The sequence below is a fragment of the Neovison vison genome, chromosome 1 (genome assembly GCF_020171115.1).
Source record: "Neovison vison isolate M4711 chromosome 1, ASM_NN_V1, whole genome shotgun sequence".
NCBI classification, from domain to species: domain Eukaryota; kingdom Metazoa; phylum Chordata; class Mammalia; order Carnivora; family Mustelidae; genus Neogale; species Neogale vison.
The window spans coordinates 97,737,793-97,764,965 of record NC_058091.1 but is presented as its reverse complement, the minus strand read 5'-3'; the positions used below and the strand labels follow the sequence as shown (position 1 = coordinate 97,764,965).

Sequence of the window (27,173 nt, the reverse complement as noted above, 5' to 3'; positions counted from 1 at the left end):
CATTCGTCTATTGAAGGGCATCTTGACTCTTTCCATTGTTTGGCAATTATGGCTATTGCTGCTAGAAACACTGGGGTACAGATGGCCCTTCTTTTCACTATATCTGTATCTCTGGAGTAAATACCTAGTAATATAATTGCAGGATCATAGGGTAACTCTATTTTTAATTTTTTGAGGAATCTCCACACTGTTTTCCAAAGTGGCTATACCAACTTGCATTGCCACCAATAGTGTAAGAGGGTTCCCTTTTTTCCACATCCTCTTCAATACTCGTTGTTTCCTGTCTTGTTAATTTTGACCATTCTAACTGGTGTAAGGTCGTATCCAATGTGGTTTTGACTTGAATCTCCCTCATGGCTAATGATGATGAACAATTTTTCATGTGTCTATTAGCCATTTGTATTTCTTCTTTGGAGAAGTGTCTGTTCATGTCTTCTGCTCATTTCTTTATAGGTAAGTAAGGATATTGAGATGATGTCTAAGATTGTAGCTTTGTAATGTTCTGCTACTAAAAATATTTAAAAGCTTGTGGTCTCTACCCTTAGACCCAGGTACTTCTCTGGTCTTATAAATCAGTTAATTGACTTCAACCCCTCTGCCATTATTTGTGTCCAAAACACTTTCATAGCCTGATCTTTTGTAACCCACTTGATATATGCTACTTCCCAGCTCAGAATTTTTCCTTTTATGACACCTCATTGCCTTCAAGATATAGTCAAGAAGCTTTGGGTTGACATTTACTGCCCACCAAAATTTATCTCAAATGCTTTCCAGCATTAATTCCCACTATCTTTTGCACTAATTTCCTAAACAATTGCTCTTTCCTCCTTTCTGCCTTTATTTGCTTAGCCTTCAAAGCCCCACTTAAATATTCTCTTTTGGGATGCTTTCCCTGACCATATTGATGGGAAATATCCTTCCAGAGCAATTGATTGCATTATTCTGTTGACATGTGTCACATTCTGATTTGTGTGTGTGTGTGTGTGTGTGTGTGTGTAATTTTATCTACTAGCTTGTAAATATCTTCAGAATGAGAACAGTGACTTATTCAGTTAGCAAAGTAAACAATCACTGAGCAATCATTGGAAAATGGATAAAAGAATGAGGAATCTTGTTATACTTCTGCAAATCACCAGTAAAATCCATTCCCCCATCTCTGGGCTAGATTTATCTTATTCAGATGTTCATAAAAAAGCAACTAATAACAAACAAGCTAAGTATGTCTCAAGCATAAGATGTACACAGGAGAACCATTTCTACCTAATTTTGTTATGGTAGCTTTGGGACCAAGTCAGCCAGGAGTCAAGAGACTGAAAACCTGACAGTGACTTCCAATCAAAACTCTCTCTCTCTCTCTCTCTCTCTCTCTATATATATATATATATATATATATAATCAGGTTCAGCCCAAGGAAAGCACAGCAAAGAATAGCACAATGTTTCCTTGAGTAGAAAAAAATAAAAACTCTGTTTTTGCCTACATTTATTCAGATGATTGCAGAGGTTTGGTGTAGGCTGGTTTATTTGGATGTGTTACTTAAAAATCTCTGGCTCTAACTCATGCTTGTAGGCAAGCTTTTTTTTTTTTTTAATTTTTCATTTTTGTATTGGGGTATAATTGACACATGATAAACTACAAATACTTCAAACACACAGTTTCATAGATTTTGATGAATATATACTCCCATGAAACCATCCCCACAATTAAGATAATAAACATATCTGTTACCCTCAAAATTATAGGTAAATTTAAATTTTTTTATTTAAAAAATAATACACAGTAAAATTTATTTTTGCATGTGTTTTTGTGGATTTAAATACCTTAACAGATTCTTGTAATTACCACCACAGTCAGGATATAGAACATTTCCAAAAAATCTCCCTTATTCTGCTCCTCTGTCCTCACATTCCCCCTGCCACTATCACTAATCCCTGGCAATCACTTACTTGTTCTTTATCACTATAATTCTGTCTTTTCTACAATGTCATATAATGTGCTCGCTTCGGCAGCACATATACAATGTCATATAAATGGAATCATAAAATATGTACCCTTCAGAGATGGACCTCTTTCACTTAGCATAATACCTTTGATGGTCATCCCAGTTGCTGCTTTCCTACTAATAGTCTGGTTCAGTTTTCCAGATAACAAAATTCTCATGGATATTAGAAAATTCTCTTGGCTCTGTGGTAGGAGTCCCTGTTCCCTGTTTTGATGTCTTACATACCATTTTTTAAAAACAGAAGACATAGGTCAGAGCAAGTAGTTTCACACATTCTGGAGCTGAGAGCATTTCTATTCTAATTAGTGGAACATGAGAGTGAAATTGAAATTTTGCATTGGTGGAAAGGTAAGTCTGAGAATGAAAGGGGAGATTTGGAAGAATGCCCCATTGGTAATGGACAGAATTGGAAAGAACAATTGTATGTTATTGTTGGAACTGGATTCTTGTAGTTCTTCAGAAATACAAATTTTCTATTGAATATTAGTTCATTTAATCACTTAATTCGATAAGTATTTATTGAACCTACTAAATGACAGTTATTGTTGTATACATATCTCTTCCACAGTATTTTTATTACATCAGCATTTTTTATCCAATTAATATGTTATTACTGGGGCTTTTTTTTTAACAGGAGCCAATTTTACAGCTCGATCAAGGTCATTCACTGTCTTACCTGTGCGTAGGTCAGAGAAGTCAACCATCATCTTGGCTGCTTCCCTGTGCTCAGTGGCCTCATGGCTGGCTCTATGCTGTCTGGTGTGCTGTTGGTTAAAGAAAAGCAAAAGCAGAAGTATGTAGATTTTTCTTTTGGGAATGAAAATATCAGTGGGGAAATGTTATCATGTATAATACACTAACATTTCTTTTTCTTTCCCCAAGAGAAATTTTTTATGAAACTGTAACCTATGGGACCAAACTATTCAGCTTATACAGTAGAGACAAAGATTGCTTAACCTTAACTAATAATAGTGATAATAATGAGAGTATTTATTGAATATTCACTGTGGGCCAGGTTCTAAGTACTTTATATGCATGGATTTTTTAATCTTTATAACAACCCTTTGAAGTAGGATCTGTGTTATGGGCGTAGCATGAGGCATACAAAGGCTAAGTAACTTGCCCAAGGTCACACAATCAAGAAAAAGTCAGGCAGTTTGGCTCCAGATGCTACTCTCTAAAACACTATGTTCCACTGCCCAAGTAATCCTCCAAAAAGTAAGTTTAAGAAAGAAGGGAAAGGGATTCCGAAGAGGGAAGAGAATGTTTGGTGGGTCTTTTTTCCCTCTCGTAGGAGCATGGAAACTATATTCTTGAACATCTTCCCAGAAGCAGATCATATCTTTTAGACTGGGGACATGGAGCATCACTGAGAGAAAGAAGTTCTGGAAAGGAGGCTTCTTTCTATCTTTCTACTCTGCTCTTAGAGTGAGGGAGATAGAGGGGCAGGCCAAGTATTGGCAAGTCCCTGACTCCCCTCATCAGATGAGTGGATGAAACACTTGTGTGCTCAAACAAACGTGAGTACAAAAGAAGTGAGAAAAAGAGAGAAGTCAAAATAAAGAACGGAAAGAGGAAGAAGCATGGAGCCACTACTGGAAGACTCATATCTTGGGGGAGGGAAGCTCCATGCACTCTTTATTTTGAACCAAGCAGCAGTGTGATATACTTCCCTCTCTCCCTGTCCTGATGGGGCTGGCCAAACTGCAGGGAAACTCAGGGGTACCTTGTCTTTCTCAAGAAGAATGGGATCTCATCCTGAGTTGTTGCCTGTGATTTGTGGAATGCAGGTTTTGGTCTTTGGGGTTCTTTTTTGTTTTTTGTTTTGTTTTGTTTTATTAACATATAATATTTGTTTCAGGGGTACAGGTCTGTAAATTATCAGTCTTACACAATTCACAGCACTCCCTGTAGCACATACCTTCCCCATTGCCCATAATCCAGCCACCCTATTCCTCCCTCTCCCCTACCCACAGTAACCCTCAATTTGTTTCCTGAGATTAAGTGTCTTTTATGGTTTGTCTCCCTCCCTGGTCCCATCTTGTTTTACTTTTTTCCCTCTCTTTCCCCCACGACCCCTCGTCCAGCCTCTCAAATTCCTCATAACAGAGAGATCATATGATAATTGTCTTTTGGTCTTTGTTTTTACATCTAAAGTAGTGTATTTGTGTGCATTTGTGTGTGAGTGTGTTGATTTTTGGTTTAAAAGCAAAGACCTTTCATAATTTTTAATTTCGTGCAATTCTGTGATATATTCTATTTAATTCTCATCCTCCATTTTACTGCTAAGCCTACCAGCAATGGAGGGACCTCCACTAAGTTCTGCTCACCCATCTCCTTCCTTCTGTTCTCCAACTATAGAGGAAGCTTCTTCCTCTATACATTACCTTGGTATTCTCTTTTTCACTCTTTCAACTTTTCAATATCTGTGGACACATTTCTCTGTATTAAATTCACATATTTTCCGGGGTGCTTGGGTGGCTCACTGGGTTAAAGCCTCTGCCTCAGCTCAGGTCGTGATCCCAGGGTCCTGGAATAGAGCCCCGCATCAGGCTCTCTGCTTGGCAGGGAGCCTGCTTCCCTCTCTCTCTCTGTCTGCCTCTCTGTCTACCTGTGATCTCTGTCTGTCAGATAAATAAATAAAATTTAAAAAAAATTTAAATTCACCTATTTTCCTGATGTAGACTTCTAACTTTCTTATAAAAATAAAAAGAGATCAGGAAACACTTTATGAAAAAAAAACGTAAAAAAGGTAGAGTAACCAGTTGTGTATGAGTAATCTATATTATCTTCTTTAAATATTTCTGTGTTTTTCAAACTTCTAAGATTAGCATTCATTACTTAGAATAATAAATATCATTCCCCATCTTCCTCATGGAACAGTATTCTCCAATTCAGCTATACAGTCTGTGTCAGCAGTGTATGAAATTTTTATCTTGGGACCTTGTTCCTCTTTCAGTAATTATTGAAAACCCCAAAGAGATTTTGTCAATGTATGTTTATCTATTAATACTTCCAAATTAGAAGTTAAAAGAGCAAATGTAAAATTTACTTATTTTCTTTAAAATAACAGTAATATATGCATTATATGTCAACATAATTATAATTTTTAATTTAAAATGATGTTTCCAAATATATATAATGAAAAGAGTGGCATTTTTATAAAACTCTTTAATGTCTGTCTTAAGAAAAGTCAGCTGTATTCTCTAGCAGCTTCCACATTACATTGGCTGCAATGTATTGTTTATGCTGAAGGATGTGAAGAAAATCTATCCTCACACAAGTACAAGTAGAAGAGGAAGAGTATTTTAATAACATTCACAGATAATTGTGGATCATCTTCTTTGATACTGCACCCAACCTGGCCAAGAGATAGTTACTTACAAGTACATCTCAATATACGTTCTATACTCTGTATATGAAAAACGACTAATCTATTATGGACTTTGAGTGGAGCTTTTACTTGTGCATGATTTTGAAACATTATGCTTTAGCCATTTGGAAAAATATTGTTTCACTGAGTTATAAAGATTTTCCAAATGGTGACATATTTTATTGTATAATTTTTTAAAAACCGCATTTGTTAATATCAACATTAAACTTTAAGAATTCAATATCTATAAAAGTTATAGTTGATAAAAGTTGTCCAAAATTTAAAATTTCCCATGAAAGCTTGAATTTTATCACTGGAAGAAACTATGGTCACTTGTTTCATGGAGGTTATAGGCTGGCTTCATTCACTTTAAAAAAACCTACCAAGTACCCAAATAGGAATAACCAGAATCTATCTTTCATTCTTCCAAGTTCTTTCAATGTAAAAAATGCTGGGTCTGAAGTGGCGGGGGGTGGGAGGTTGGGAGAACCAGGTGGTGGGTATTGGAGAGGGCACGGATTGCATGGAGCTCTGGGTGTGGTGCAGAAATAATGAATACTGTTATGCTGAAAATAAATTTTAAAAAATGTTGTTCCATGAAAAATCAGGTTTTTAGCTAAACTCAATTGCTAAAGTGTTTTCCTTGAGAAAAATTATCATATGCCATGGCCTGGCGTCATTTGACCTTACATTATGAATTTTTTTTTATCCTCTGCCATTCAAACGGAAATAAAACTCTGAGAGCAAGGACCAGGTCTTTCTTACTTATTGTCTTTCCATTGCTTAGAACAGTTTCTGACATAAGCAATGTAAATACATTTTTGATTAATATATTTAATAAATAAATGAATAGAATAGAAAAATCATCAGTCAAAAGTGGAAATCTTCAATCAAGAGCTCATATATGCACGATCTTTATGGATTGTACCAATGTGAATTTCCTGGTTTTCATGTCATATTATATAAGTTGTTAACAGTAGGGGAGGCTGGATAAGGATGCATGAATCCTTTAGTATATTTCTTTGCAACTTCCTGTGAATCTATCATTATTTCAAAATAAAAGGTTAAAGAGTATTGTAAAATTCTATACCAGCTCTGTCCAGTAAAAATATAACATGAACCACAAATGTGAGGCCACATGATGCAATTTTCTAGTATCCTCTTAACCTAATATATCAACATTTATATTTAATAAATATAAAAATATTGGATATTTTACAGGTTCTTAAAATCAGGTACATATGTTACACTTACAGCACATCTTACCTCAAACTAGTCATATTTCAAGTGCTCCATAGCCATATATTATGGCTATTGTATAGTATAGTTTTATACCTTAAAGTTGCTGGTCAGTATATGGGGTTGTATTTCCTTATTTCTTAAGCTCTGAATACATTATATGCATTCTCATATATGTGTATCGCAATCATTTTGTGGGGGCATACAAGAGAAGCATGTTGGCACTTAGGACCAGTTTACAAATAAAATGTTTTATTCTAAAAAACAAGAAACAGTCACATCTTTTTCTCATTAATCTAGAAATAAAAAGTGAAGATATTTCTGAATTCCAGACGAACAGCCAGAAGAATCATATCCACATCTCATCCAAACACCCAAGATCACAAGAGACTAAAAAGGAAGACGCCATGAGAGGAGAAGGTAAGGTTGGAAAGTGGGGATGATTCCTGTAAGAGACACCCATCCTAGATGAGCTGTGGCCTCCCTCTCCCCATGGCTGTCAGTTTCTGGGTCAGGTTAGTTGTTAACCTCTTCTTTCATCTTTGTTACTTCCTCTCAAGCGAACTACACCCCAGCATAGGAGTACACAAGTCCAGCTAATTCACTCAGCTATTAACCAAGTCTTCAAGTTGACATTTATATTTTTTTCTTAGTAGATGATAATTGGTTTAACATTTGAGTTTATTACATAGAGAAAGGGAAAACCAAAGTATAGGCATATAATCTTTCCCTTAGCTATTGCAAAGCTGCCAGTCTGGCAACACTATTGAATTTGGGAAATAAGACAGTAGAGTTGCCAAATACCAACTATGCAAATTAGATTGAATATGGAGCCCTTAAGAAATGAGTCAGCTTTGTTAAGCTCTGCTTTGTTGTTTAGTCATACTTTTAACAAAATGTATTATTTGCTTACATTGTACATTAAACCTAGATAATTTTGCTTGTTATATTTTTTAATTGCCATTGGACTTAGTGCCAAGCAAAGAAAAGGTAGGCATTTACTTCAGACCAATGCTTTCCCCTTGTCCTTCTAAAATACAGAAAACAGGAAGACTGTTGGCAGAACACAAGATGGATTTGCCACATGTGGATATGGTGTATGAAAAATATTCATATAATTTCCATGGATCTGAAATGCTTTGAAGCACACTCTAAAGAGAATAATACTATTTTTTCTAAGCAGTAGTCAATATTCATGATATTTTCTGCTTGAGAAAGGGATATGAATCTTAATGGTTCTAGCACCAGGTTTAACTCAAAAATATCAATTCAATGTTGTTCTTCCTCTAACCAGTTCAATGGACTCTGGCTTGTATATATATGTGTGTGTGTGTGTGTGTCTGGTGTCTGTGTGTCTGGGTCTGTGTCTGTCTACCTGTGTGTGTGCATGTGTAAATATCAGTTTGTTTGCCTGTTTGAATTTTCCCGCTGGAGGAAATGAATTTATTTTTTTAGAAATGTCCCAACGAATGATTCCTGTAAGAATCATTCTAGTCTGACCCTATACTGGTAGGTGGAGGTAGGATTGGAGTGGGTGGGTATGAGAAGAATGAAGACAGAGAGAAATGGACAGGAATTCCTTCTGGAGTCCTTCTAAGACTACATTAATTTTGGTTTCTAGAGACCTCTTGTCCATATTACTGCATGCAAATTCAGAACAAGTGTTTGAAAATGCTCATCTGAACTCAGCACTTCAAGGAACAGCATGTTTAGCTGCATTCTTAAGCAAACAGCAAGAGTGATGTTAATCTCCCCCTAATCTAATATGGCTATCTACATGAATCTCAGTTGCCCTACTTAAATTAACTACATTAAGCAGTCCACAATGCCTGGGTGTTTTATTAAGGAACATTTTTTATCTGGTGCCTTATTAATAAATTATCAGGAATGAAATAAGGGACAAGGTTCCTGTGGAAAAGTTTAGATTGAAGAGATGGGTGTATCAAAGGCCATGTTATTTGGACATCCAGGTTAAAAATAGAAAGTTGTGTTGTATCCAAATCCTCCCCTAGGGGTCATAGCAGATTTGTTTCCTTATTTTCTAAGCTTTGTCCAAATCTGAAGAGCATCTTCAAGGCAAGTAATGACGCATCTCCTACTTTTCTTCAGAAATTATTACCAGCTATAAAACAACTAGTTACTGCTGGCTTCAGATAAGTTTGGTTTTATTTCATTATTTCCATGGCTCTTCAGTCTCCCTTTTGTCTCTTTTTCTCAACTTTTGGGATTGGCTATGTCTCTCCTGAGCACATTGCATTCACTAAGTACCACCTGGCACTGAAATTTTTCAATGGTGGAATTGAGCATTTCCACTGTCCCATAGGTTCAGACTGTAAACTCATCATGTTACAGCTTTTACTAAAAATCGCATAGATGCCAATAGTGAGAATAGAGTTACAACAGGGGAAGAAAGGAGTGGCGCATATATCCCTTGCATTTTATTGTTACCAGCCATCTGAGCTAGCTTCTCCAATTCATATCGGGCCTTGTCACTCTGCCAGCGAGAAGATCTAATGAATTGCCAGTGTTAGCTGGAGAGCTGAAGAATGGGACTGTTAACGGCATAAAAACCAAGAGTCAGGCAGACTGAGTTTAACCCTGACTCTCCCGTTGACTTGCCTCCTGGCCTCAAGGAAGCCAACGATCCTCTCTGTGCCCATGAGCTCCCTCCCTGGTAAAGTTCCCATATTAATACTGCCCACACATATGGTTGTTGTACAAATTGAGTGAGTTAATATCACTAAAGTGTGCAGAACAATCCCTGGCATATTGTACGTAATACATATGTGTTATCTCTTGTTGGTTCTTCTTGTTATTTAAAAGACAGAGCCTTCCAAGGCCTGACTCCATCCTATCCTTGTAATCTTACACTGCAATTCACCTTCTTGCCGCCTGCTCATACCACACCCCCCATGCTAACTCACTCACTCTGGGACTTATCTAAGACCTTCCCACCCATTAGCTTGCATGGTTTCTTCCAGTTGGATTGATTGTCTTCACCTGTTAAAACCTTCTGAAGCTTTTAAGCATCAGCTAACTGTGGTTTTTGTTTTGTTGTGTTATACGTATGTATATATACACATACATACATACTTATTTATTTATATATGTATATATACATATATATAGAATTTCCCAATCCCTCCTACTTCATTTAAAATTAGTATTTTCCTCTTTGTGTGTCAAGAATATTGAATGTGTGCTTCCATGGTAGTACTCATATTTTTTAGAAGTTATGGGTAGTTCTCTGTTCCCACAGGCCAGTGACTTTCTTTTTTTTTTTAAAGAATTTATTTATTTATTTGTCAAACAGAGAGAGCACAAGCAGGGCTAGTGCCAAGCAGAGGGTGAAGCAGGCTACCTTTTGAGCAGGAACCTATTGCGGGACTTGATCTCAGGACCCTGGGATCATGACCTGGGCTAAAGACAGACACGTAACCAACTGAGCCACCAGGCATCTCCAGACCAGCAGTTCCTAACCAGGGTAATTTTGGCTTCCAATTGGGATGAAAATCTCTTCCTGGTTTTCTTGATTTTCCTGATCCTGATCCTGATTATCCTACTTTTAAAAATAAAAGCCTATGTCTCAGCAGCTCCCTCAGTACCAGACAAATTAGGACAGTGATCATTCTATCTCTAGAAGACATTTGCAATGCCTGGAGACTTTTTTTTTTTTTTTTTTTTTTTAAGAGGGAGAGTGAGCACATGAGTGAGAGTGCAGGGAGGAGGGGCAGAGAGAATCTTCAGCAAGGTCCGTGTGCAAAGCCAGACACAGGACTTGATCCCAGGACCCTAAGCTCAAGACCTGAGCTGAATCAAGAGTTGGATACCCAACTGACTGAGCCACCCAGGCACCCCTGCCTGGAGACATTTTTGTTGTCACATTTGTCACAGGGAGGGGGAGATACTGCTGGCATCTGGTGAGAAGAGATCAGGGGCATTATAAACATCTTATAATGCACAGGACTAGCCCACAATAAAGATTATTTGGCTTAAGATGTCAATAATATTAAGGTTGAGAAACCCTGGCAGAAGCTATTATTTGTCTTTGTAACCTGTAGATGGGAGATGCTGGAATGACATAATAATAAATGCAGTTAGATTATGTCTCTGAGTAAATATTGAGTAAGTATTTATTTACCTCCTTAATAAATAAATTAAGTATTTATTTATTTATTTACCTGAGTAAATATTGAGTAAGTATTTATTTATATTTATTTAGTACCTTATGAGATATTTTCTGTATAGTTGCAAAGGGGTGATATCTGGTCCCCTGTCCTTGATGAGTTTGCAGTGTGCAGGTTGACACACAAAACTAATATTTGGGGGAAAATGAAAGAATAATTCTAGGCAACAAGCAATTAAATGTAAAGCAATCTAAGCAAACAATATGTATTCAAAGCATTTATGGATGGGAGAGAACGCTCCAAGAGAGAAGGAATATCATTATCTTAAGTTACATGTTTACTCCCTCTAGCTCCTAAATCATATCACACTGTTTCAAATCCCATTTGCTAAGGGCTTGGTTGTCCAGTTTTATAGAAATGGTCTATAGAAATGCCAGGGAGGGAGTCTAGCTTTGCCCTGTCAAAGCTCAATTTTGTACCATTCCTTTTCAACCATTCCCTTGGTCCCCTAATTTGGTTGATAGGGGGCAGATCTCCCAGGTGAGATACCTCAGAGTTATCTTTACCTTCTAGGGTTCCCCCTACCACCCTGTGCTCTTTTACCAAGTATAACCAATTTCTCCTCTGCAATGTCTGGTTTCCACCTTATCCCACTCCCTTTCACAGCATATCTACCGTTCAATCTCAGCTAATAACCCCGTTATAGATGTCTAGTCTCTCACTCTTTCTTTTCCCTCCAGGACAGTATTCCCCATAAACAATTAGTTTTCCCAGCCTCAAAATGACCTTCTTCAATGTATCCACACATCTAAAGTCTCCATTCCTTCCTATCCCAGATCAAATTCTTCTCCTTTTCATTTTTTTTTTCTTAGCTGGAAGGAATAATCCCCTTCTCTTAAATTTGATAACATTTCCATCTTGTTCACTTAACACTATATATATATATATATATATAATATATATATATATAATATATATATTCATAAAAGTTCTGTATCTTTTCTAATTCTAGCAACATTGTTACCATAGGGCATTAGGATATTAGACCACTTATAATTATTGTTGTTGAGTGAACAATGAAGATAGAGATGAAATGAGACCCCTTCCCGCCCTTCCCCCTCTTTAGAGAATGCTGGATTCTAGCAGTTTTTCAATGGCTATAAAAAAGTCCCCTTATCTCTTCTAAAAGAGATGTGGACAGTTTATTCGGGTTCACAAAATTAACAACAGGATAATGACTATACATCTTTAGGGTCCTAACAATAGGGAAAATGTGACTTCTTACTTCCAGAGAAAATGTTTTCTAGGGCCATTTTGCTTTCCTTGCTACTGTCTTTGTCTTTATGGGACAGCTACCACTACAGAACTCAGTGTTGCCTTCTCCTGAGCAAACATCGATCTTTGGCCACTGACCACCTTTTATTTTTTTTTTCTTTTTTATGAAATTCATGTACCCAATGTTGGGAATTGAAAATTGACATGTAAAAATGGCAAGATATTAAGGATGTGTGAGTATAACCATTAACTTCAGGGATTTATGTCTCCCGCTTTAGAGTCCTGTTCACTATAGATGGTATATTTTGTGAATATAAAATAGAACAGATTGTCAGTTTACCTTTATAGGTACAAATCTGTAAGAATGACAGGGAGAAGGGAGAAGAGAGATGGCCTCAGGATGTACAGAAGTAGGGAAAACCAAAGCAGTTCAGGGCTACAGATTGTCCCTAGTTTCCAAGAAGGTAAAACTATTTTTGGAAATTATTAATAAAGAACATACCTATGTCATGTAATTAAAAATATATGAACACTTCCTAATTTAAAAATATGAGCAAATGAAAATAAAATATTGAAATAAATAAATAAATGAAAATAAAAAAATGAATAAAGTCTAGCACTTAATTCCTTAAGAAAACTTTAAAAAATAGGAATATTTTTTAAAATACTAGGAATAAGAGTCTTCCTGCTAAATAAGATGGAGAGTTCCAATGCTCTTTGCAATCAAGATCCAATATCATGTTTAACAATGGAATATTAGAAGCAGTACTACTCACATGAATACACCACAACTTTATAACATATATTTTAGAATGCTAGGAAATTCAGGTATAAAAACAAAATTAAGGCAATGTTAGAGAAAATATGTGATGGTTCACAAATGATATAATTGTTCAATAGTAACTTAAAAGATTTCAACCATTAACTGCTGTAATTTATAAGTTATTTGAGTAGCTTACTCAAAAATTATGTCAGTTTATGGAAAAATAATATTGTATAAGCCAGTGGTATAGTTATGAAACATACTGAAATGCATAATAGCAACTAAAAAATATGCTGTCTGGGAAAACAATCTTAACAAGAGATATATTGGACTTATATAAAAAGTAAACAATATTCTATTGAATTGTTTAAAGGGGAGACTTGATTACATAAGAAATTGCAACATGTTTCTAAGTAGATTGACTAATATTACAAAGACATCAGTAGTTCCTAAATTAATTTTGGTTAAATGCAGCTATACTCATTTTATATTGAATAAAATAGCATAAGATGATTCTAAAGTTCTTCAGAAAATATAGATCATATAAAGAATCATGTAATCATGTCATCTTGCAAAGAGAGAGAGTTTGACTTCTTCATTACCAATTTGGATACCTTTTATTTCTCTTTGTTGTCTGATTGCTGTTGCTAGGGCTTTAATATTATGTTGAACAAGAGTGGTGAGAGTGGGCATCCTTGTCGTGTTCCTGATCTCAACGGGAAGGCTGCTAGCTTTTTCCCATTGAGAATGATATTTGCTGTGGGTCTTTCATAGATAAATTTGATGAAGTTCAGGAATGTTCCCTCTATCCCTATACTTTGAAGCGTTTTAATCAGGAACGGATGCTGGATTTTGTCAAATGCTTTTTCTGCATCAATTGAGAGGATCATGTGGTTCTTCTCTCTTCTCTTATTAATTTGTTCTATCACATTGATTGATTTGCGAATGTTGAACCATCCTTGTAGCCCAGGGATGAATCCCACCTGGTCATGGTGGATAATCTTTCTTTTTTTTTTTTTTTTTAAAGATTTTATTTATTTATTTGAGAGAGAGAGACAGTGAGAGAGAGCATGAGCGAGGAGAAGGTCAGAGAGCGAAGCAGACTCCCCATGGAGCTGGGAGCCCGATGTGGGACTCGATCCCGGGACTCCAGGATCACGCCCTGAGCCGAAGGCAGTCGTCCAACCAACTGCGCCACCCAGGCGTCCCATGGTGGATAATCTTTCTAATGTGCTGTTGGATCCTGTTGCTAGGATCTTGTTGAGAATCTTAGCATCCATATTCATCAGTGGTATTGGTCTGAAATTCTCCTTTTTGGTAGGGTCTTTGCCTGGTTTGGGGATCAGGGTAATGCTGGCTTCATAGAAAGAGTCTGGAAGTTTTCCTTCTGCTTCAATTTTTTGAAACAGAATAGGTGTTATTTCTTCTTTGAAAGTTTGGTAGAATTCCCCAGGGAATCCATCAGGTCCTGGGCTCTTGTTTTTTGGGAGGTTTTTGATCAATGCTTCAATCTTGTTACTAGATATTGGTCTATTAAGGTTGTCAATTTCTTCCTGGTTCTATTTTGGGGGTTTATAGTTTTCCAGGAATGCATTTATTTCATCTAGGTTGCTAAGCTTATTGGCATATGACTGTTGCTAATAACTTCTGATGATTGTTTCTACTTCCTTGGTGTTTGTTGTGATCTCTTCCTTTTCATTTATAATTTTATGAATTTGAGCTATCTCTCTTTTCTTTTGGATTAGTGTGGCCAATGGTTTATCAATCTTATTGATTCTTTCAAAAAACCAGCTTCTAGGGTGCCTGGGTGGCTCAGTGGGTTAAGCCGCTGCCTTCGGCTCAGGTCATGATCTCAGGGTCCTGGGATCGAGTCCCGCATCGGGCTCTCTGCTCAGCGGGGAGCCTGCTTCCCTTCCTCTCTCTCTGCCTGCCTCTCTGCCTACTTGTGATCTCTGTCTGTCAAATAAATAAATAAAATCTTTTAAAAAAAAAACAGCTTCTAATTTCATTGATACATTCTACTGTATCTCCGGTTTCTATCTCATTGATCTCAGCTCTAATCTTGATTATTTTCCTTCTTATGTGTGGAGTTGGTTTGATTTGTTATTGATTCTCCAGTTCTTTAAGGTGTAGAGACAGCTGGTGTGTTCTGGATTTTTCAATTTTTTTTGAGGGATGCTTGGATGGCTATATATTTCCCCCTTAGCACCGCCTTTGCTGTATCCCCAAACTACTAGAACTCATACAACAATTCAGCAACGTGGCAGGATACAAAATCAATGTACAGAAGTCAGTGGCTTTCTTATACACTAATGATGAAAATACAGAAAGGCAAATTAGAGAATCAATTCCATTTACTATAGCACCAAGAACCATAAGATACCTGGGAATAAACCTAACCAAAGAGGTAAAGGGTCTGTATTCAAGGAACTACAGAACACTCATGAAAGAAATTGAAGAAGACACAAAAAGATGGAAGACCATTCCATGCTCTTGGATCAGAAGAATAAACATTGTTAAAATGTGTATACTGCCTAGAGCAATCTATATTTTTAATGCTATTTCGATCAAAATTCCACAGGTATTCTTCAAAGAGCTGGAGCAAATAATCCAAAAATTTGTATGGAATCAGAAGAGACCCCGAATCGCTAAGGAAATGTTACAAAACAAAAATAAAATGGGGGGCATCACGTTATGTGATTTCAAGCTTTACTACAAAGCTGTGATCACCAAGACAGCATGGTACTGGCATAAAAACAGACACATAGACCAGTGGAACAGACTAGATAGCCCAGATATGGACCCTCAACTCTATGGTCAAATAATCTTCGACAAAACAGGAAAAAATATACAGTGGAAAAAAGGCAGTCTCTTCAATAAATGGTGCTGGGAAAACTGCGCAGCTATATGTAGAAGAATGAAACTCGACCATTCTCTTACACCGTACACAAAGATAAACTCAAAATGGATAAAAGACCTCAATGTGAGACAAGAATCCATCAGAATCCTAGAGGAGAACATAGGCAGTAATCTCTTCGATATCAGCCACAGAAACTTCTTTCAAGATATGTCTCCAAAGGCAAAGGAAACAAAAGCAAAAATGAACTTTTGGGACTTCATGAAAATCAAAAGCTTCTGCACAGCAAAGGAAACAGTCAAGAAAACAAAGAGGCAACCCATGGAATGGGAGGAGATATTTGCAAATGACAGTACAGATAAAAGGTTGATATCCAGGATCTATAAAGAACTCCTCAAACTCAACACACACACAGAGCAGAAAATCATATCAAAAAATGGGCAGAAGATAAGAACAGACACTTCTCCAATGAAGACATACAAATGGCTATCAGACACATGAATAAATGTTCATCATCACTAGCCATCAGGGAGATTCAAATTAAAACCACATTGAGATATCACCTTACACCAGTTAGAATGGCCAAAATTAGCAAGACAGGAAGCAACATGTGTTGGAGGGGATGTGGAGAAAGGGAAACCCTCTTCCACTGTTGGTGGGAATTCAAGTTGGTGCAGCCTCTTTGGAGAACAGTGTGGAGATTCCTCAAGAAATTAAAAATAGAACTTCCCTATGACCCTGCAATTGCACTACTGGGTATTTACCCTGAAGATACAGATGTCGTGAAAAGAAGGGCCATCTGTACCCCAATGTTTATAGCAGCAATGGCCATGGTCACCAAACTGTGAAAAGAACCAAGATGCCCTTCAACGGACAAATGGATAAGGAAGATGTGGTCCATATACGCTATGGAGTATTATGCCTCCATCAGAAAAGACGAATACCCAACTTTTGTAGCAACATGGACGGGACTGGAAGAGATTATGCTGAGTGAAATAAGTCAAGCAGAGAGAGTCAATTATCATATGGTTTCACTTATTTGTGGAGCATAACAAATAGCATGGAGGACATGGGGAGATAGAGAGGAGAATGGAGTTGGGGGATGGAATGGAATGGAATTGGAAGGGGAGGTGAACCATGAGAAACTATGGACTCTGAAAAACAATCTGAGGGTTTTGAAGGGGCGGGGGTGGGAGGTTGGGGTACCAGGTGGTGGGTATTATAGAGGGCACGGATTGCATGGAGCACTGGGTGTGGTACAAAAACAATGAATACTGTTATGCTGAAAATAAATTTAAAAAAAAATTAAAAAAAAGAAAATATAGATCAATGACATAAAGCCAATTTTTTATAAGAAATTGATTTTTATGGCAGTAGTGATGGGTAGCTCAAAGGAATAATATTTAGCTTACTACTTTTAAGGCAGTGTGATACTGACGGAAGAATATTTGGAGATATTAGTGCAAATAACTTCAACTAAATATTAGACATACAAGTGTAACATGATAAAAGAAATAATGAAAATAAAGGAAAACAAATGTTAGTCTATAAACAGGGTTAGTAAATTTGACTATTTAGAACACTTCTCAATCTATATTCACACTTCAAAAAATACAGCAGTGTGGGGCACCTGGCTGGCTCATTCACAAGTGTCCGACTCTCGGTTTCAGCTCAGGTCATGATCTCAGGGTTGTGAGATTGAGCCCCAGGTCAGGCTCCACACTCAGCAGGGACTCTGCCTGAGATTCTCTCTTTCCTTCTCCCTTTGCCCCTCCCCACCTTCACTGGCATTTGTTCTCTCTCTCTCAAAAAAAAAAAAAAAAAAATACACCAAAGTAAACTCCATATGGATTAATGAGTTAAGTCAGGTTTACTGAAACATATCCACTGCTGGAATATTATAAAAACAATAAAATGGAAATCAATCATAATATAATATGGGGCTAAATGCATTTTTCCCTTCAACTTTTTAAAATTTCCATACTTTCTGATTTCCCCTACATTTCTTATTAAAAATATATGATAATTTTTCACTTAAAGGAACAAATAAATCTAGGTTAACTGATCTTAATTACTACATATGCCTTCTTCAATATGTGGGCAGGACTGTTGCCCTTATTAACAAATGAGAAACCCAAGGTGGAGTACATTCTTTCTGTTAGTTGATCAACTATCCTTCTGTCTGTTTCAGACCCTACTTCAGCTCCAGGGTCCAGGTGATTATATTTAAACTTCTATGCTGAAACCAGTTCATCCGACACAGAATGCAGGACATGGAGACTAGGCTGGGAAAAATGAGCAGTGAGGGTGGTGGGCGGGGGAGGAGAGATTCATTGCTAATGTTCCCCTTACAAAAGGAGCCAGTAGCAGTACCCATACAAATTTAAAGTAATCACAGGAACACCATATACTTGTTGCCCAAGAAAGTTTTGGAAAACAAAAGAGGTAAAGGATACTGGAAAAGATATAGCTGTTTATGATGAATTGGATCCAAAACCACTAGCTGAAAGGATCCAAAACCATCAAGTCTTCCTTTTCATAGAAAAGGGATATATGTTCCCGTATTTTATCCCATTCTTCTTGAAACTCGATCAAACCCACCAATGGGACTCTAGGTGTCATGGTAGGGCCATTTGATGTCTTATCTCTCCATTTTAATGGGGACTTACCAACAAGGTGGAGGTAGAAGAGAGACATGCCAATTCATATGTTTTGATATTCACTATTCTTCCTTCCCTAAAACCCAAACATTCAGCTGAATGCCTTAGGACACGTATCTACTATAAATTCATTTTTTATCTAATTTGTCTGAGATCTAAGCTTCCTGTGGAGGTCCAAGATCAAAGGATCTGATTCCTTCTGATGTCAGTGCTGACATATAATGTGTACTGACTTAGTTCTGTCTATAACCTCACAGTGGGAAGCGGCCAGGCTCCCTGGGCACCTTTACACAGTGCACTTTCATTTCAACTATGGAGTCTGTCAGGTATGTTGCTGATTGGAGCTTCCATGTAAATAATTCATGGGAGATTTTTAAATGTTTTGGGGCCTGCAAAGGAAAGATATGCTTGTGTTAGTCTTTTATGAATAGATGCAGACTTGAAGAACAAGATGGAACAGATCTCCAATGATGGTCTCTCAAAAACAAGATAACAATATCTTCAACGGGTTGAAAATAGGTGACTTGTCATGTTTGATTCCTCTTCTATGAAGTGGTGTTGGCTTTACCAAGGGATAAAAATTCAAAGCCATTTTCCTTCTTTTTAAAGTTTGCTTCTATCTAACAATGTATTATTCTTGTTCTTTGGATATTTGCTGATCTCAGTAAACTATGTCTTTTTCTCCTGGTGGGAGCAGTAATTATGGAAATGACACCAAACTCAGTAGTTGGCATAGGACTTGGCATAATAGGAAGACGAGGTTGATGGCACAAAAAGTTCCTTCCTGGAAGAAACTCAACCTCTCAAGAGGAAGATGAGACTGTCATACAAGGAAAGGTAACTAATGATAGAAGCAGCTGTCCAAGTCAAATGAGAAACTTTAGTCAACAACTATTGAGGCATAAATCAATGTAGTTTAAGCTGTCCAGGAATGGTTCTGGAAGCATCTGAAGATCCCATACAGAAACAAGGATACCTGAAAGTTCTCATAGCTTTAAGCAAGAGAATTATCCCATAGTTAGGTCATATCCCATAGCAGATATATGCCAGGGAAAAGGACTGTGGGAAAGGAGAGAGAAGACAGGAATAGCATAAGTTTAGCAGAACATTAATTGACGTATCACAGAAACAATGTAAACAACATGATTTCTTTATCTCACTTGCCTGCTCCAAATCAAAATTATATCACATACACTTATATTATGTCATTACTCTCCCTTTCCTCACCTCACTTCCCCTTCGTTATTAGATTAAAATGATGTGGAAAATTGGTACCCTTTTCCTCAATACTGTCTGTTAGAGTGTGATACAGACATGATCATTGTCTGCTAATGCACATCAAAACAACTCTTGGGAAACTGAGAGAGGAGATAATATACAGGTTAATAAATTAGCATTTATATTACATATCAAAGAGTGGTTAAGGAATTTGGAAGTGAGATATAAGAAAAGCAGGCATGGGAAATGTTGATGACAATGTTGCCACATACCCTTCCTCCGCTTACCCACCAAACTTCCACCCCCCTCCACCCCGTCCCAGGAATTTAAGATAGTTCTCAACCTTTGTTTTCACTGTAAGGCCCACAAAAGAAGACGTTTGCATGCATGCCATATTTCCGTGCATGTATCCAAGCCAACATTCTTCTTAACTCCCCACTTCTATCCTCAACTCTACACAGTATTATGTAGTGCTTAGAGTACAGACTCTGGAGCCAAGATTCTTGAATTCTGTCAAGTAAGTAAGATCTGTCACTATTTTGTATGTGGTCTTGGGAAGTTACTTAACCTCTTTGTACATCAGTGGCCTCCCTTCTAAAAGGGAGAATAGCACTTACTTCAGGGGTTGTTTTAAGTATTAAATTACATATATGTGTATTTAGTGTCCAACATGTGATAATCTCTATAATTGCTATTTAAGTGTTATTTTCAATAATTAGCCTGTTCCTCTTCAAAAGACAAGTCCTAGAATCCAAATGAATAAGGGCATTACTAACTGAACAATCTTGTTTCTTTTAATTGGTAAAAAACCCTATAATTTAATAAAATGTTTTTTAATCAAATCAAGATACTTTGATGTTTATAAGAAATAGAATGATACATCCCTCAATACATAATATGTTGTGACAATAAGAAACTCATGAGTTAGGAAGTACTTCCTGAAGGAAGTAAGGCATTGGGGGAGATGAATAAAGACAGAAAGTGTTGGAAGATAGGATGAAAAAAGATTTCAGGGCTAGGATATTTTAAGATAATTCCTACAGGTGGGAGATGAGGTGATTCGGGGAAGAGCTCAGACTTTTGGGCTCAGAGGAAGGTGCAGCCAGACTGAGCACTATGTGTCTATCAAGTACTTTATAGTACTTGAACAGCTGGCCATAGAGACTTGAAGTTACCAAAGTTAGAAAAGAGTATACTTTCTGAAAATAATGCTTGTAATTTGTAAGCCAGTATGTACATTAAATTTCCATGAAATACTCAGATGAATGGTTCTTTTTTTTTCTTCCTGAAGTTATCATCATCACAGTAATAATCCAACCGCAACATAACAGCTGAGCTTTATAGGGTCCTTCATAGTTTACAAGGTGCCAAACCATGTTGTAACTCATCTGCTTTCATGACATTTTAGAAGATAGCAGACCAAATTTTCCCATATCATTAAAAGAAAACTGTACTTCAAAGGGTCAATTAGTTTTCCTAGTAAACCCAGACACAAGTTCAATAGGTTCAGTAGTCCTTGTATTCTTACCACCTGCCCTGAGGTCATGTATGAGTACACACATGCATATGCACCCATATGCACACATACATATACACATGCACACATACACTTGTTCACACACACACACATACACACACACACAGTGAGCACTAGCCAGAATGTGAAATTAGGGACTTTGTTACTGTGAAATGCTTTTCCATATGTGTCATCTGAAAAAACTTCCCACTTTCTTGAACATTCTTCTTAACAGAGAAGGAAACTAGTATCAGTGTTCAGTTAACAGTGAGATAATTTCTGTATAACATAAAAGCAGAGTAAGAGCAAGCCCATGTTTTCAAGGAGGCTATAATTTCTTGGGGGGAAATGTAAAATACATTCATGCCCTTATTTTATAGTATTCATTCAAGAAAAACTCATTAGCACCTACAGCCACCAGGAAGTTGGACAGTCACCAGTAATACAGTCTGAGTGGGATATTTTTATTTTCAATTGGTTTATTTTCATGTGCACCAAAAAATGTTTTGTAGTTTTTTCTGATGCAATAGAAATATATTCTGTTTTGCTTTCTCTAGATTACAAGATCTCTTCTGTTTTCTAATCTCCCAACTATAAGTGGGGATAGTTCTTAAGTCCCTGACCCATATCTAGATATTCAATAAATGTTAGCCTTCTTCTCTTCCCCACCACTGTTATATCTTGCACTCAGAATCTGTCTGCTTGGCTGTCCAATATTTTTGACTCTGGCCTACTCTTCTTTGTTATGTTTTGCTCAAACTATTGTAGTAGTCTTTCAACTGACCTCCTTCACTCCCCCACAGTTCACTGTCTTCATTATAGAAAGGCTCTTCATCCCAAGATGAAAATAATATGTCACTGCTCTACTCTAAAACCACCACCTCATCTTCTGTGATTTAAATTCCAGATTCCTTAGTTGAGTTTTCAAGACCCCTTATTTATTTATGACCTCTATCAAGTATGATAACTTTTTTCTTTTACCACTCTCCCCCTATATCCACATCTATATATACAACTTCAGTTCTCTGTGTCTGGAGCTATTTTCAGAGTCCTCAGCACATCTTGTTTGTTTTTACTGACTTGGTTTTGGTGTGCCATCCTGTATATTAGAATGTCTTTCTACCATATTATGCCTCAAAACTTGAGTCATATCCTTTGTGAAGTCTTTCTAACCTTTCAGGCAGGGTTAAGCAATTCCTCTTTTGTCTTCTCTAGTATTTTACTTACATATTCACTATACACACTCACTATAAGGCTTTCAACTTCATCAGCTTAGAGGTCTGTTTCCCAGAGCCCCTGGAGAGCAGGGGACATGTTCCCAGGACGTTTGTTATCGTAGGACCTAATACAAGCTCTGTGCATTTTCTGATTTATGTCTGTCTCCACTACTAGAGCATAAATGCATGATATTAGGACTGCTTCTTGTTCATTGCTGTATTTCTAGGCCTACCACATAGTAGGTGCTCAGAAAATGAATGAATGAATGAATGAATGAGTGAATGAAAGGAAAGAAAAAAAGAAAGAAAGAAAGGGGAGGGAAGAAAGGGAGGGAGGGCGGGAGAAAGGGAGAGAGAAAGAAAGAAACTAATAAGCCAGTGAGAAAATAGATAAGATCTCCAATGAAGAATCTCTACAGGCTCCAAATGAGTCCTCCTACAACCTAGTCTGAGCACCTGAAAAGGGATTGCATGAATGAAAGAGGGTAAATAAAAGGTAGAATGTGAGAAGGACTTGACAACTTCATTCTTCAGAGATATTAAATCTGAGGCACTTTTGAAACTTCAGAATGAAAAATGTCTCAAACCTTCAGCAACCAAGATATTTGGCAAATAAATGCAAATCTAAGAGGTGATATTTTAAAAATTGATGAGAATGGAAAAATATAAGCAAACTTGGGGAAAAAGATAATCCCAAGTTAGACATCTGGGGTCTCTCTTGTTGGTGGTGCTTGCTTGTTCATTTTGATGTGAATTTCTATAATGTTTCTATCTGTGTAAGATAAATATATCTACAGGGATATTAATTTAGGGTACATTTTTTATTAAGATAAACTGTAGACAGAGTAAAAAAAAGAAAGATGTATATGGAATCCTATTAAGTTATTATGTTAGATGGTAAAGACCAGGCTAGCTAAGTTAAAATCTCATATCTTTATTTGGAGGCTTTGTAACTTAGGGCAAGTAACTCCACACTCTGTACCTTTGTTTCTCCATCTGTAAAATGAGGACAATAATGGGACTAGCCTTCTGGGATGGCTATGAAGATTAAGTGAGTGAATGAATGTAAAGCATTAGGAACAGTGCCTGGCAGGGATGAGAACTCTCCAAGCATTAGCAATTTGAATTATGGTGATTATTTTTTGAAAAGATTTTATTTATTTATTTGACAGAGAAAGAGAGAGATCACAAGTAGGTGGAGAGGCAGGCAGAGAGAGAGGAGGAAGCAGGCTCCCTGCTGAGCAGGAAGCCCGATGTGGGGCTCGATCTCAGGACCCTGGGATCATGACCTGAGCCAAAGACAGAGGCTTTAATCCACTGAGCCACCCAGGTGCCCCTATGGTGATTATTTTTTATCCAGTCTACCACATCGTAGATTCTGGGTGGTTCTTAGCATAAATCATCTCATTTAACCTTCAAACAATCCTATGAGGTGGGTACCATCAATATAACTGTTTTACAGATGAGGAAACTGAAGCACATGGAAAATAAGTACAATCCACACCAAACAGGAAATCTGACTACATTTGTTTGATTCCCAGCCCGTACTCTTAGCTTTTTTGCTCTGTTGCTTCTAGGGACCATCTCTTATATATTTAATACCATAAACATCTGTTTTAGTAGGTTTTACTTGACTGCATCAGTAGAACTCTATATAGCTCTAGTTCATCTTTATGTATTACCCAATGATATGATAGGTTAGTTAGCTCATTCACATATGGCATGATCACACTTTAAAGGCTGGAAGTGTTATGGCTTATATAATACATCCTGCAAAGAATTGGGACAGATTAGGGCAAAAGTGCCCAGATCATCTGTTTACTGTGGCAGTACCAATGTTGCACTCTTCTGAGTTCAATATTTATTCTGTTGAGTAGGAAAATAAAATACAAATGAAATGTCAAGGGAAGAAAACTGTAATTAAAATAAGACTGCTAAAGTGAAATACATTTGAGTAAATTGCAAAGTAGTACCTGAGAGTAATATGAAATTATACAACTGAAGTCCAGAGAGGCTAAGAGACAGGATGAAAGTCACAGAGCCAGCTAGCAAGGAAGGGGGACATTTTTTGACTCCAGTCTAGTGCTCCTTCTCTCCTTCCACTATTACACAACCCGATATGTACACACTCATATGGATATATGTTTATGTTATCTCTACATATGTTTAAATTCATGTCATAAAATCAAAGATAATCAAATTGTGAGTTTGTCATAAAAACCATAGTGTTAAGACTGGCTTTTAGAGCTCAAATTTCTTTTTTTTTTTTTAAGATTTTATTAATTTATTTATTTGAGAGAGAGAGAGAGAGAGTAGGGGGAGGGGAAGTAGACGCCACTGAGCAGGGATTCCCAATGTGGGGATCAACCCCAGGACCCTGAGATCATAACCGGAGCTAAAGGCAGACCCTTAACCAACTGAGCCACCCAGGCACCACTAGAGCTCAAATTTCTCAATACAAATGTGAGTTGGCCTGCTTGGTAAGATCTGACTGTAGTGTGGTTTTTGTATTTAAGCCATTGTGCTTACAAGGAGAAATTCTTGTTGACTTATCCATATCATAAAAAGTGTTCTTTGGGGGAAGTTATATTATCAAGTTTTTGTATTTATTTGTTTTTTTCTTTGTTTATTAATGAAGCCTAATGCAGGGCTTGAACTCAAAACCCTAAAATCAAGGCCTGAGCTGAGGTCAAGAGTTGGATGCTCAACTGACTGAGCCACTCAGGTGCCCCTATCAAATCTTTATTAGATAATTAATATTAATTATACATTGGGCATGGGATACAGTGGCTTTTTAAGTTAAAAATATATTTCTAAAAGCATTTGTAAATCAATAAACTGATACAACTCAATCTTTAATTGACAGTATTGTTTCTGGAATGCGAAGTATGTCAAGTGAGGGTTCTTAACCTTAACTGATTTGAGAACTAAATCCATTTATTCCCTAACTTCTTTTCTCCCACAGATATAAAGATGAAGGTCATTGTGGACAGGCTGAACCAGCTCCCCCACCAGTCCCTGAATGGAGTGTCTCGAAGGAAGGTGGGCCGTCGAGCTGCCCAAGAGGAGGGTGGGCACCGAGAAGAGGTGGTTGCACCTGCTCCCAGTATTACTGGCGTCACATCCCAGGGTCACACCTGTGCTCCAGGTGCTCCTGCTCAGCAGGTGTACCTTCAAGAGACTGGGACCTGGAAGGAGGCCCAAGAGCAATTGGTCAGATACCAAATGGCAGGTCAAGATCAGAGATTGCTGCTCTGCCCAGACCTCAGACAAGAAAGGGAGCAGATGCAGGGGCAGACCCCACTGAGCCAGGAAAGAGGCCACTTGGGGCTTTCTCAAGAGAAGAAAGCCTTTTGTGGTGCTACCCAGGCATTCTGTCCTCATTCTGTACACCTGGAAACTATTCAGAAACAGCTGTGATGGACACATGAAAATTGATGTGCTCATGGGCTTTGCTGAGACGTGCATTAAGGACAAAGATATAAAAACAGTTAAGTTTGGAGAAAGCAATTGTCCATGGACCAAAGTTACATTTTTTTTTTTAAACAGTTCTTCCTGTTAGTAGCTGGGTTGAATTTAAGACTAGAAGACAACTATTTGGGGAAACTAGAGATAACCAAGGGCCGAAGCAGATTATTAGTGAACTCATTTTTCAGAGCACTGATTTTTGGAGAAGATAATGTGTATGCCTGCCTAGTGAAGGAGGGAAGAGATTATATTGAATGTAGCCCCTCCAGTCTGTGTGTGAGGGGTTCTAATGAAGACCAGAGTAAAGGGTCAACTGGTATCGAGTTGGGTAAGGATGCTAAAGGCAGTTTCACTTAATTCAAACATCTGAAGAGTGCTCATCAGTGTTCAAACTGGACACTTAAAGCAGCCTGATTGTGTCCTTGGCTCTGAGTCCAAAAGGACTTACACTCCAAGGGAGTAAAACAAAGATGGCAGAGGCGAGGAGAATCTCCAGAAACAACTTGTTCTCAGTTTTCCCTAAATATAAATTAGGACTTTCCAATCTCTGAGAGATTCAGAGGCTGTCCTATTTTGAATTAGAACAGAGAAAAGAAACAAATGCTTCCTTTGCAGAATTTTAAATAATGATGCTCTGGAACTAGTCCCATATTAGGTTCAGGCAGGAAGTCATCATGGCTCAAGGCATCAATGGGAAAGTATGTCTTGCTCTACCAAGAGTTTTTGGGAACATTCTCAGTCTTTTGTCCACTCTTTAGATGTATTATGGACATCTCAAACCTTAAAGCCGCCTTGAAAGGAGGGAGGCAACTTTCTCTGTGACACAGTATTGGATTCTGAGGAAGATAATGATTAAGTATCAAAATTAATGTTCTCCAAGAAATTTCAGTCCAGGCTATCTGTGTTTAAGAAGGGCATTGATGATGGATGTGAGGGCGATCTGGCTGCGACATCTGTCACCCCATTGATCGCCAGAGTTGATTCGGCTTATCTGGCTGGCTAGGCGGGTGTCCCCTTCCTCCCTCACTGCTCCATGTGCGTCCCTCCCAAAGCTGCGCGCTCGGTCGAAGAGGACGACCTTCCCGGATAGAGGAGAGGACCATTCTTCCGTCAAGGGTATACGAGTAGCTGCGCTCCCCTGCTAGAACCTCCAAACAAGCTCTCAAGAAGGGCATTGATGGCAGGGCGCCTGGGTGGCTCAGTGGGTTAAGGCCTCTGCCTTTGGCTCAGGTCATGATCCCAGGGTCCTGGGATTGAGCCCTGCATCGGGCTCTCTGCTCAGCAGGGAGCATGCTTCTCTTCCTCTCTCTGCCTGCCTTTCTGCCTACTTGTGGTCTCTCTCTCTGTCAAGTAAATAAATAAAATCTTTTTAAAAAGGGGGGGGCATTGATGGGCAATCGGGCCTATAGAAATTTACTCTGGAGGTCAAACTTGCTCCCTGAATCCTTTTGTGTGAGT

The 27,173-nt window shown here is 37.8% G+C and overlaps 1 protein-coding gene across 6 annotated transcripts in view; it reads left to right on the top strand.

The window, feature by feature from the left end:
* The window catches only part of PKHD1 (PKHD1 ciliary IPT domain containing fibrocystin/polyductin), a 475,771-nt gene extending 448,881 nt beyond the window's left edge, over nucleotides 1-26,890 (top strand). For all 6 annotated transcript variants that reach the window (XM_044252662.1, XM_044252680.1, XM_044252670.1 and 3 more), the window contains 3 exons: nucleotides 2,637-2,795; nucleotides 6,915-7,034; nucleotides 25,213-26,890. In XM_044252662.1, the coding sequence (XP_044108597.1) occupies nucleotides 2,637-2,795; nucleotides 6,915-7,034; nucleotides 25,213-25,667 (734 nt within the window). In that variant the 3' untranslated portion in view covers nucleotides 25,668-26,890. The remainder of the gene's footprint in view (nucleotides 1-2,636; nucleotides 2,796-6,914; nucleotides 7,035-25,212) is intronic.
* Nucleotides 26,891-27,173: the final 283 nt, after the last annotated feature.